This window comes from Mixophyes fleayi, chromosome 7 (assembly GCF_038048845.1).
Source record: "Mixophyes fleayi isolate aMixFle1 chromosome 7, aMixFle1.hap1, whole genome shotgun sequence".
In the NCBI taxonomy this organism is placed as follows: domain Eukaryota; kingdom Metazoa; phylum Chordata; class Amphibia; order Anura; family Limnodynastidae; genus Mixophyes; species Mixophyes fleayi.
The window spans coordinates 121136018-121149439 of NC_134408.1; the positions used below are offsets into that span (position 1 = coordinate 121136018).

The 13422-nt window shown below is 40.9% G+C and overlaps 1 protein-coding gene across 1 annotated transcript; it reads right to left on the reverse strand.

The window, feature by feature from the left end:
* Positions 1 to 5272: 5272 nt before the first annotated feature.
* HNRNPA3 (heterogeneous nuclear ribonucleoprotein A3) lies at positions 5273 to 9953 on the reverse strand. The gene is made up of 12 exons (XM_075180564.1): positions 9832 to 9953; positions 9204 to 9230; positions 8089 to 8211; positions 7573 to 7719; positions 7271 to 7481; positions 7007 to 7096; positions 6808 to 6927; positions 6598 to 6681; positions 6185 to 6331; positions 5975 to 6091; positions 5812 to 5899; positions 5273 to 5715 (listed from the first exon to the last, which is right to left on the reverse strand). The coding sequence occupies exons 1-11, from the start codon at positions 9850 to 9852 to the stop codon at positions 5829 to 5831; spliced, it is 1158 nt and encodes a 385-aa protein (XP_075036665.1). The 5' UTR covers positions 9853 to 9953; the 3' UTR covers positions 5273 to 5715; positions 5812 to 5828.
* Positions 9954 to 13422: the final 3469 nt, after the last annotated feature.

Genomic DNA, 13422 nt, shown 5'->3' on the forward strand with positions numbered 1-13422 from the left:
CTTATTATCGCTTAGATTTAAACAGACAGATTCCTGAATTCTACATTTGTCCACGATACTTTTCTTTTACACACACGAGTGCATGCCTAAGTGCACTCTTGTACTAGAAATCACATTCTAAAAAAAGGTCACAATGACACTCAGCAACAACTTATTTGGGCTGGAATTGTGCCATGTCACATGGACATATCCGGTCATATCCCACAGGTAGAGGAACCAGCATTATAAACAAAACAATCTCCAAGGCACTTGTGAATAACTGGTGGTTAGACATACGCTGTAGGTAAATTTTGGTGTAGCATGGCTTGTAGGCTACACTTACTAGCATAGCAATTGCTGTAGCCACATTTAGGAGCAAGGAAAAGGATGCATATATGTTTTCTAATCCAGGATAAGGAGTTGTCAAATAACTGTGTGCGAGTACGTGCATTTACTTTAGATTCACAACCAACCTAATCAAGATGCAATGCACACTTCAAGAACTAGCTACAGTACCTGTCTGGCTGGTGTGTGCGACACAAATTAAATTGCGAATTTGAAACCCTTTTTACATTCTGGTATTTGTACGACTAGTTGGTGGACATGGGATTTTATCAAATTTAAAGAACCAAAAGCCCACTGATGGTTTACTGGAAGCCTCGTCTACGTTAAGATTTATAAGCAGTCATGTGTTAAATAAAGAAATGCTAAATTAAATGATTATTTTAATACTAGAAATACTTACAGCACCATAAAATCAAGTGACATTACTTAATGCAACAAGTCTCATAAGTATAGGTACCAAGTCAAACAACAAATAACTAACCAAGCCATCAAATAAGGATGCAGGGTTTAGTAAATGGGGACAAGGCAACTTCAATTTGTCCCTGGTCACACCAATATTGTAAGCAACCATGTTTATTAGTAAAGGTATTGTCACCAGGGATAATGGAAGGAACAATGGCATAAAAAGCATCCCTGAGGAAGAATCATGGAAACTGTTCCATTTACCTCATTTTTATTTACAATTCAGTTAAAGTTTAAGAGGCTTTTAAAATCCTCCCATGAAGCCAAACACACAAAGTAGATTTATCAAACCTATATATAAATAAAAAAATTTTTTAAAAAAAAGTGGGTGTTGCCCATAGCAACTAATCAGGTTCAAGCTACAATTTATCCAGTACATTCTAGAAAAAGGATAGCTAGAATCTGTCCATCTATCCCTCACTAAGGGGCTTAAACAAGATCGATAATGCTTTCAATAGGTCACAAAATAGTTGAACAGTAAATCTTTTTCACTACATATCACCCAATGTTCAGTGGTAAAACTTCCTTTTTACTTAACTAGAGCCTTGGCAATACAAACTCCATGACAAGTTACAGAGCTCCGGTCCTAGAGCAAAAAGTTACTTGACATTAACCATTAAAATACTCCAAAACCACAACTCACTGCTTTTAATACATAACATTTAACCTAATACAAAGACATTTATACAACTAGAAGAAAAATAAAACACTACTCAGTATTTTCATGGTAAAGCCATGCGATTCAATTTACAACAGACAAATTCCTCTATATTCATTACCTGCCATGATGCAAGCCGCTAACAGTCAAGGTTTTAAAGATCTCAGTGCTCAAGTACAGGTTCACAGTGAAGCATGTCAGCTTGTGACATGCTCCACGGGAGGATTCTGTCCTACCTGAGCTCACCTTAGGACACTTGGGTTATGGATTGACAGGTGATCTGCCCCAATCTCTCCACCTGCCACTGTCCTTGAACAGCTTGTGAAAAATGTTGCCAGAGAATTCATTGATCCCTATAAAATTCTCCCAAGTTTAGCCAAAAGATTAAGCAGAGACAGGACAGTAGGGGCATTTTCCCAAAAAGCTTGTGGTACATCTATAGAAAACATACCAGGTCACCTTGACAAAAACTTCTAGTAGAAAGGAACTGAAATTATATAGTTGGGCGCAATTTCATTTAGATACAGTTGCAAATTGTAAACCGCTCCTATTAGAGTCAATACAGGAATCCCCTTTACCGTAGCATTTCTTCAAACGCTGTGGCTTGTTCCTGGACATTACAGGTGCTGAACAGTGAACCGAGCCACAGGCAACATGACAGCTTACTGGGATTTTCTTGTGCAATTCCCAAAAGTCTATCGGATGCTTGCAGGGGTATAAGATCACATAGGGGTTAAGCACTAAACCCAACCCCTCCTGGCCAGTAGCAAAGTCCAAAAATAAGCAGCTACAGGGAACAAAGGATTTCAAAGTGGGCTGGGGTGGAAGTCTCATCCCCCTAAAGGTGTCAGAGAAGAGTTTAAGTTAAAAGTTATCCCTAAAGTGACAAATCCACAAATCAGCCAAACAAGAGGGAAGCAATGCTGAAAACACTTTTCTAATTACCACTGTTCCATCTGGAGATGAAGTGCCTAAGCCTCTTCTATGTCCATCAAAAAGCACAGGAGTGACACTGTACAGCACAACTCCTGGAGATCTACACCCATAAACCAAATTACACATCCAGGTTGTGAAGTGTTGCCTCATTGGCGTTCCCTAGGAATCCATAGGACACAGTGAAGAAATAACCAGCCTGTTAACGTGGAACACCAACGTCAGCTACAAGGAAAGGACCATTATAAGAACGACCATACCTTGTAGGGCTCTTGTAGGAGAGAGCTACACACAGGATTAAGGTTTTTGTGGCCCTACAGCATGACAGGTTAGATATTCCAACTTGAGATTTGGTGGAAGATCCATGCTCTGATCAGAGGGGGGGGGGCCTAACACCTGAAAAAGCAGATCTGACCAGGTGACATCAGGACTTCTGGGTAGATACATAGCACCCTTTATGATTACTTCAGAAATGGCTTGTGGGTTGGTGGTGATACAGATAAACAAAAAATTAAACTACAAAGTGAGCAATGTGCCTAGATCCCATGTCCTTGCCCTATATTAGGCAAGGACATGGGATCCCCATATTTTCACAAAATCCTGGAATACCCAATACTTTATGTAGACTACAGCCAAATTTGTGGAGAACTAGAAAGACATCTCTCATGGATGGAGAACTTTCGATCCTATGTCCTAGGGCAGACAGATGACCGCTACGCACAGGACCACCACTAGCGTTTTGGATTTATGCAGACAAAACAAAAACACATGGGCGTCAAGAGTCAAAGCAGCAAGTCGTCAGGACTTGTAATCTGCATATTTGATGGTCCCGGATGGCGTCCTATTCTGCTTCACCATCTGGGCCTTCATAGGACACAATTCCATAACTGTGGGAGCAGTGTTGCAACAGGCCACAAGTTGGAGGTGGAAAAGCTGGAATTGAACAATGCTGAAAAGTTGTCCCATGGTCAAGAGATTGTGACATGAAACTTTGCAATATTGATTGACACTCCTTCAAACATCTTATCTAGACCTCAAAGGCCCGTTTGGAGCCTATGTGGTATAGGAGGCTCCAACACTGCTGGCTAGAGGAGCCATCATGAAAATGCTGCTTTACAGAACGTCTGCCTCCCCCACTTTAGGCAGAAGTGGACTCAATTGTCTCAGCTGTAGCATAGGCGTGAAACTCTCTCATTCTGGGTACAGGGGAGTCAAATGCGGAATTAAAATGATGAAGCACAAGATCATGTGCCCACCTGCTGAATATTTAAGTGGAAAAAAACAACTGAGCAGAAGTAGAAGATAGTGGGTTTTTAGGGTTACATTAGCTTTTCTTCTAGTGCCCTGTCTCTAAGAGCACAGGTCTTACCCACCCATGTCCCTCACTAAAAGAGAAATTTTTACTGGTGCAAATTCAAGTTATATGTCCTCAACTACAGTAAGTCTGGAATGCAATAGAATTTCAGTCCAATACAGTCATCTATAAGCTTTCCTCAATGGGCTGAATAAAAATTCTTCCACTTTAACGTCAGTGCATATTAAAAAGTACCACCAAAAATAAGAGCAATCTAGACAGGTTTTAAACAAGACAGAGGGGAGGAGAGAACCTAATCAGACAATGCCATGGATATTGCTGTACAGCACTAGCAGTGTGTTAAATAGAAAGCCAACGTATACTGGTCTTAACATTTCAAATATAACTGGTTTTAAATCAGCTAATGCACGAAGGAAAATTTTAATGGTCCAACTAGATATAGCATTAGAGCTATATTCAGGGTCATGTGACATCTGAATGGACAGTGGACATTAGTCTAAACATGGAAACCAGCCAAGATGAAAGTATCTGCTATAAGTTATCTGATAAACCTTAAAATGCTGTACACACTAACCAGTTCTGCATTGGATGAAAATTATTTTGCTAGCTTTTTTTGTACCTTTCCACAATGTCCTTAAGTGAGCTACAACAGAAGCTGCATTCACTGGCTACTCTTGGATAAAGGGTCATTAACAATTATACCTGTATTTTCATGCAAGTTGTTACTGCATACAGTTTTAGAACACACCTTACTGTAACTCAGGAGCTGTTATTTGTGGTGGCACAGGACAGACATTGTGGTTTAAAGTAACCTAGTGTATTAAAGATAAAAAATAAAGTTGGTCTCAACAGTCCAAAGGACTGCTTTTCATGGAAGAATGTTGTGCTAAAATAAATTGAAGCAAGCTTACAGATACAAGCCAGTTTATTAGAAAACATAAGAAAAAAAAGTCTCAAGCTGGTATTGAACTTGTTAATTCCAATGAACTCAAACAAGATCATGCAAAAAAAAAGTTATCTGGCTAGTTCTATATGAAAAACTATATAGCCGTGGCAAGTAGTGTCAAACTAAACTCAAGAGAGGTCGTCCGCAAAAAAAGTCAAACACTAAATCCAATATACATTTGTCAACACATCTATTATAGTATCACTTCAGGTACAGCAACAAACAAATAGGGACTACTATGGTCCAATTTATACAAATGGCACAGATGGTTATTTTACAACAAAACATTTTATGCATGGGAGATAGAAAGTGGCATTTGAGGCTACCAGTCATTGTGCTGAGAGGAGGTCAAATCCTGGAACTCTGAAAATACTTAGACCAAATTGAACAGACAGTAATGTTCAGGGTAAAACTAAGTAAATGCCTCAAATCCAAGACATTTCACTGATATTTTCTCCTTAAGCTTGAAGGAAAAGTTGTAAGCCTCAGATTTTAGAACAGAGAAATTTAAACAGTTTTAACACTTGAAATACCACTGCCAATAGTTCCTCTGGCCATTGCGAGCTTGCCCCCTTTGAATACGTCCAGGTACACATTTCAGATTGTGTAATAATCTGACACTAACTCATGAATAAAAAAAAAAGAAAAGAATGTTTATTTTTGTTGAGCAATGCTTTGTGCCCTGATAAGTGAAGAAACACTGAACTACACAAAATGTTTAAAAGTTAAAAATTCCTTAATTCTTTATTCCTGGTATCACTAGCACAATTTACAGGGCAATATACCTGATGTAATGGGGATATGGGAGAAAAACTACAACAGATAAAAAGACCTCAGGAATGTACATCTAATCAACACTACATTGCATTAATCATCAGCTGCACTGTTTGCAAACTGTGGCTATTACAGTCCTGAACAAGAAATGCCTCCTGCATAAGCTGCGGTAACTTTTCTGACTATGGATCATCGCTGCTCCTGTAGTAGATTTTACAGTTCCTCTAATGCACATGGACGACTGTCTCAAAGTAACCTGCAGCTTTCCTGACAACTCCTCGCTCTCTTGCTAAGAACTGTAGCCTGTTGAATGATATAGGACAAGAAGGTTATTACTCAAGTGATTCTTCAGCCAAATCCGATTCAATAGCACAAGACAGAACATCCATTATAAGTTACCTTTTTCTGTGGTAGACTTAAAACCTTCTGCTGCCGTAGCTGCCACCACCACCGCCGCCTCCTCCTCCACCACCAGATCCATAGCCACCTATAATACATTACAATTTAAATATGCAAGTGTTTTTTCCTTTCAAAACTGAAGCACAATCCAAACGCTACCCACCACCATAGGGGCCGCTGCCACTTCCAGAGCTTCTTCCACTAAAACTGCCACTGCCCTTCATGGGACCGTAACTGGACTGCTGCTGGCCACCATAGTTTCCAAAGTCATTATAATTACCTACAAAAGAGTTTGTGAAATTTGTTAGTTTGTCAAGTGTGTAGGAAGCCAACTTTAATGTAACCTGGGAAAAGATAAAGCTTAAAAACTCACCACCAAAGTTTCCGCCTTCATTGTAGCCATCATATCCAGCACTGCTACCACCACCACCACCATATCCACCACCCTGGTTTCCATAGCCTGGGCTGCCTCCGTAACCTCTGCCACCATAGCCAGGGCCACCACCATAATTACCACCACCTAGGGATATAAAAAGAGACTAGTAAATTACATATCAAGTGATGGTATAGCAAACAGAGGTAAAAGTGATTTTTAGCTATTGTAACACCCAATATTCAGGTCTGGAGGAATTGAATCAATGTACTTTTAATTCATTGGAAGGCTGGGGTTGCCAGTGGAAAAAGTTCATATCTGTACATAATAGACCAAACTGATATTAACTGGGATATCAGAGCTGTAAGTGTACATCAGTGGTCAAGGGGGAAGGAGGAAAACAAAACACTTACCATCTCCACCACCAAAGCCATTGTATCCATCGCCACCACTACTACCATAGCCTCCTCTGCCGCCACCACCACCACCGTATCCACCTGCAGGCAGAAATAGTTAATTCCATTCAAATTTCAATTCAGAATCTATACAGCTTAAAACAGCTTCTACCATGCACCAACGCAAGTCTGAGTACACTACTGTAGCAAATAGGTGTGCAGTCTTACCTCTGTTACTAAAGCCACCACTGCCTCCGCCGCCACCACCACCACCTCTCCCGAAGTTTCCTCCACCGCTTCCATAATTTCCACCTCTACCCATGAAGTTGCTTCCTCCACCTCCACGCCCTAACAGTCAGCAAAACAAATGTCACAAAACTGACTAAATATGCATTCCAACTGATTCCATTTGGACAAAGTTGTTTACCTCTCTGGGAACTGGCTGTTTGCATCTCTTGCTTTGAAAGTGCTTTTTTCACTTCACAGTTGTGTCCATTTATTGTGTGGTATTTCTGGACTGAAAAAGAAATATACACCTTTTAAACAGACAGTAAAATGCAATAAAGTACACACTACCAAACTAGGAACTTCTCCAAGGAAACAAGTCTCTTTAGGTTTAAAGTGTTAACTTCCAATTACGCAGACTAGTGTGTTAGGAGTACTAGAGAATACACTTGTAGTTTTTACTCACCAACAATCTTATCAACTGTGTCATGATCATCAAATGTAACAAAAGCAAATCCCCTTTTCTTTCCACTTTGACGATCTTCCATAACTTCGATAGTTTCAATCTTGCCATAAGTTTCAAAATAGTCTCGTAAATGGTACTCTTCTGTGTCTTCCTTAATGCCACCCACAAATATTTTCTTTACAGTGAGATGTGCACCAGGTCTTACTGAATCCTAGGGACGAAAAAAAAATTATATATTTTGCCAGCTCAAGAGGAAATGGTGTAGAAAAACATAACACATGAAGAAAAAAATAAAGGATTACCTCTCTGGAAACTGCTCTTTTGGGCTCAACAACACGACCATCTACTTTATGTGGACGAGCAGACATGGCTGCATCAACCTCTTCTACACATGAGTAGGTCACAAATCCAAAGCCCCTGGAGCGCTTTGTTTGCGGGTCTCTCATAACCTGAAAATAAGGCTCATTTTTAGCAGAGATAACATGACTGCAATTCCAAAAGACGCTAAGTGGTGATACATACTGGTGCTTTATAGAATGTTACTCTGTTGCAGGGTTTTGTTTTTTAAACTGTTTCACTACACTAGGCCTGGAAAATCTGTGATACTCCATGTGTTAGGAAACCAAGTTCCAGCAAGCTATGCCAAGCAATAGAGTATACTGGGACTTGTAGTTTTCCCAACACCTGGAAAGCCACAGGTTGACCAGGCATTGGGATACACTATCACGATAGTGGATTGATGCTACAGTCTGCAAGAAAAGCTTTAATACTAATGATACTACACCATATTCAAACAATGCTTGATAAAAATAACTCACCACACAGTCTGTGAGCTTTCCCCATTGTTCAAAGTGTTCCCTCAGGCTGTCATCTGTAGTTTCAAAACTGAGGCCACCAATAAACAGTTTCCTTAACTGTTCAGGTTCCTTGGGCTCATGTCCCTGCAAAAGAGAAATAAAACGTTTCTTTAACGGACGCATGGTAACAACGCACACAAAGCATGTCATGTACCATCATATATCGCTTTAGACACCAAACAGCAGATTATGACCCCAAAAGTTCTGGATAAAAAGGTCACTCCTAGTGACTGCTATCCCATTACATAACAACCAATTTGAATGTGAACATGAGATGAAAGTTGAAGCAGCTTGTGTCCACAATCTGCAGTTTCATGGCAGGAGCTCATTAATGGAACAGGATCTAGTGTTTTTTTTGTTTTTAACAGGGGCTCAGGCATGAGAACCTCATGGTTGTATATGAAGTCTAACCCATTTACAAACGGCATGCCATTATACAGGGAATATGTATTGAAAGAGTAATTCTAAAAATACTACAGGCCCCAGTGAAATTTTACTTCATGTCAAACTTATTTTTGAATCAAGAAACTTTCAGAAATGGGCACTAAAACTAACTAAAAAATCTCATACTAGGCCAGAAAAAGGGCAAGGCAGGTATTTCACGCTTTAAAAGTATATTGTTCATAAATAACATTCTAATACTTCATTATCTTCAAAGTTATTGCAAAACTCTTCTGTGGTCTCGCCTGGGCAGACTTTAGCCCAAACATAGCTGTGTAGAAGCAGCCAGCAAGAGCTCACAGATAATACAGTGCTTAGAAGAAAACACCAACCTCACAGCACAATAGATACTATATTAGTAAAGCAAATGAGTAGTACCTAGTTATAAGTGCCCTAACAAAAGGGTTATCAATATATATTCAGGTGTATTTGAAAATTGTGATATTAACGACATTTGCACCTTTAAACCAGTTCTGCTTATCTCTATATATTTATAATAAAAAAAAAAAAATCACATTACCACTCATAAAAAAACTAAACACATGTACATAGTAATAATCGATTAAATCTGCCATCACAAATTGAAATGAAGTCTATTTTGGTAAACAATTAAATATTGAACAATGAACACTTACCGGGTCGTCCGAAGAGGTCCAGTGTTCCTAAAGCAATACAGAAAATATGTTACTACGATACAAAATACAAGTTTCCCGCCCTCCACAGTCATACACGTTATAGGAACACGTGGGCTCCGCCGTGCAGTCTCCGCACTGTACATCTACTGGCTCCATTTTACCTCTCGCTTCCTGACGGCCGCCATTTGCAGGCCGCGGCGAGGGGGAGGGGACGAGCGGCAAACCACAGGCCGCAGCACTACCAGGCCCCAGCCGTCTCTGGGGATCATCCATACCATGGATCTAATAACGGGCTACGCTCTGACTGGTGCATGGATACAAGTCCCGGCTTCCCTGCGAGCTCCTGGTTGACGAGGAATGCTGGGACTTGTAGTCCCACTAGAGCTCACGCTTTCCCCATCTAGCTGGCGTAACCCCCGATCCGCAGTACAGGAGTATTCCCCGACCCCCGCCTCCAGCTGTGCAGGAAGCTGTGGCCTATACTCTGCATGCTACCAGCCCGGTCCACGATCCCCGGCCCCCTCCATCGAAGCAGCAGCCCGTGACGCAGCAGGCCGGTACTCGCCCCACCCGCTCTCTACGTCGCACTGCGCAGATATCCAGCATGAGCACCTCAGCTACCACTCACCTCCATTCCTGGTCTAGGCATGGCGCTGAGCTCACACTACAACCGCCACTGCTGGGGAGAAGAAGAGAAGGCAGAAGGCACGTTCTTCGCTTACGTCAGGGACGTCCCAGCACGCAGGCTCCTCCTCCCGCCTTTCTGCTCGGTGGCTCCGCCCCCTCCGTGTGGCGCCTTCGTGCGCGTCCCTCAGCGACGGCGGCGCTCCCGCCATTTTGTGTATCTGCGATGACGTAGTTTATGGATGGGCGACGGACATTCATGTAAAAATATATCAAAATGTGAACGTCACATAAAATGGAATAATCTTATACAGCAAAGTTATTCAAGCTGTGGTATTTTGGTTATACTGAAACTACATGTCCCAGCATACTTTGCTCCCAACAATTATCAGCTCAAGCTGTGACTTGTAGTTCCACAATAGCAGGGGAGCCATAGCTTGACTTATAGTATGTGAGCTCAACTACTAAAATACAAATGTAATTGAACACAAAGGGCCAGATTCATTAAGGGGCATATTCAATTGTTAGTGAGACGGGTGAAAATCCCGCGCTCGAAAAAAAAATAAATCCTGCGCTCATTTTTTCCTGTTCGAGCGCTCGTTTTGAAAAAAAACTCCCTCAATTCAATTGTTTACATTGCATCCACCCCCTCGCGCTCTACTATTGGTCCTAGCGAGTTTGAAATGAGGAGTGGTTAAGGCAGCCATTTTAGTACAAAAAAAATAATGCAAATTAATGCAATCAAGAAGTGCCCCAGCACTGCACAAGAGAATGGGCCCCCAAACTGCAATCAAGAACGGCCCCAGAACCGCACAAGAGAATGGGCCCCCAAACTGCAATCAAGAAGGGCCCCAGAACTGCAAAGGAGATTGGGCCCCTACACTGCAATCAAGAAAGGCCACAGCACTGCAAGCAAAAATTCCCCCCCCCCCCCCCCCCCCGGACAGCAGATTTAAAGATTTTTCCATTTACAAACATTTCTTGAACACTGGCCAAGCCGGACATTTGGAAGGTACAAATATTTGTTGGGACTTTGCGTAAATGAGTGTGTGTAGGTAAAGCATCATAAAACTGAGGATTTCGTCCATGGTGAGTATTTTGGTTTTTTTTGTTTTTAATAAAAATCTATGGTGCACATGAGGGTGTTTACTGTATTTCTTGGGGTTTTATTATTTTTAATAAAGATTTGTGGTTGGAATGAGGGTGTTGTGCTTTTATTTAACATTTTGCTTTGTGGAACTACAGATCACAGCCAGCCGTGGGTGTAAGAGCATGTTGGCACTTGTGGTTCTACAAGTGCCAACATGCCCTGGGTGCCATGGGTACGCTGGTGCTTGTAGTTAGACAAGTAGCAGCATGCCCACACTATTCAGGCCAACATGGCTGGCTGGGACATGTAGTTCCACAAATCAAAATTGTGTTTTTTTGGGGGGTTTTTTTCATACAAAATCCCCATTTATTACCCTACTACCCGCAGCCCAGGGGTGGTAGGAAGAGCTCTAGTGCTATCGGCACTGGGCTGGGTATCCCTAGGGGGGTGGCCCGCTTACATTTTTCAATAGGGGGAACCCTGCGCAAAAATTTTCAAAGATTTTAACACACACAGCAATAGCCTGCCAGCACTAGGGTTAAGACTAAATAGAGTGGGGAGCAAACGCTTTTGCTTTTAAAAAAATAAATAAATAACATGCTACTTTTCACAATTTTGAGAGCTGACTGAGGTCAGGCACAACCACACCCCCCCAAAAAAATAAAATAAAAATAAAGTTTAAATACATATAGGACTGCACCACTAATGGATTTTTTTAAAGGGGGAACTTTGAAAAATTTATTAATTCTTACACTGTTATTTTTTTAAAAAAATAGTACTTTTCAGTTTTCATGTTATTTTAATGAACTTTTACAACTATTTTAGTGTTACCTGCTATAAGTGCAGCAATAGTACAGACACAGAACTTATTTCAGCATGTTGTTGCAGAAAAAAAAACAACAAAAACCGATTATGCAGCCTGAGGACTTGGAGAACGTGTCCAAGCCCAAAAACAAGCAGACCCGTGGCAGTGAAAAAAATACTGCAACTTAACAAAAAAAGAAGCCCAATTCCGCTTGTTATAAGCGGAATTGGCAACTATGACCCTGGGTGAGACAGGGCACCGACGCCCCCCATCTAAGTGGGAGTGGTCAACCTACTGTGGGGGCATGGCTAGCGCTTTACAAGTTCTAGACCGCACTGAAAACCCCCTCCATCCCCACTCTTCACGTCTGGCTTTGTAAGGATCTTTATGTAATGAACCTCCATAGAATCAAAGTACTTTAAATGCAGCTATCACATGCTAGCTGTATACAAAATGAAATAAAACTCATTGAAACATAATTGTAATGGTACCATCTGTATCACACCACCCCTTCATCACACCGTGCCCTCCATCACAGTTTCCCTTTTATCATACTGTGCCATGGAGCTATCTTTATCACACTGTGCCCCCTTATCATCATCACACTAAATATAAATATTATATGTATACATATACACACACACACACACACACACACACAATCAATATAAAGAGCATCCTAGTGTCCGCCATACCATACAAAGAGCATTCCTTTGACTGCAATACAATATGGAGAGCATTCCTGTGACCACAATACTATATGGAGAGCATTTCTATGGCCGCCATACAATACAGAGAGTATTCTTGTGACCGCAATACAGATACCATCCTAATGACCCCATATAATACAAAGAGCATTTTTGTGACTGCCTCATAATACAACCCCTCGAATCATGAATGAACCCTCTTCAAAATTGTTAACTCCAGGATCATCATAAAACCCCTATCAACATTAACTCCCTCATCCAGTTTAATCATTAATCCCCACGTCATAAATTAATTTAATTCATATTCATTAAAACCCCTCATTATCTTCTTTAGTCTCATCAAAAGACTGTATGTGTGTGTGCCCAGAGTGTCTGTCCCTGTATGTGTGTGTCCAGTGTATGTACCAGTGCATGTATGCCCAGTATCTGTACCTGTGTGTGCGTGCTCAGTGTGTGTAACTGTAGTTTCTGAAAAATTACTTGCCTTAAGATGTCCAGGGACAGCACAGCATAGCTTCAGTGCATAAGAAGTATCTGGATCCTGGAATGTTGGGGTCCCTATTTTGAAAAACAAATTGGTGCATGAAATTTAGAAAACTAATAATTAGCGCCAACATTAAAATAATAATATTCCTATTTAATAAATAAACCTATTTCCCTCCCTCCAAACAGCCTTAGCAATAAATTAAATAGCATTTTCGGTTAATAAATATAACCATTTCCCACAATAATCCACAAAATTAAATAATTCATATTCACATTTAATAAATAGCGCTCCTCACCAATCTCAGCCCCACAGTTAATTAATAGCCCCAAACCACCCCAGCGTTAACTTAAAGGTGCTGTCACCTCATCTTAAATTAATAGACCCCACAATTAAATTAAAAAACCCCATCAATAAATTAAATTGACCCACCAGCACCCCACAAATAAAAAAGTACCCATTAAATAATTAGCCCCCACCTAAACGTCACCATTAAATTAATAGCCTAC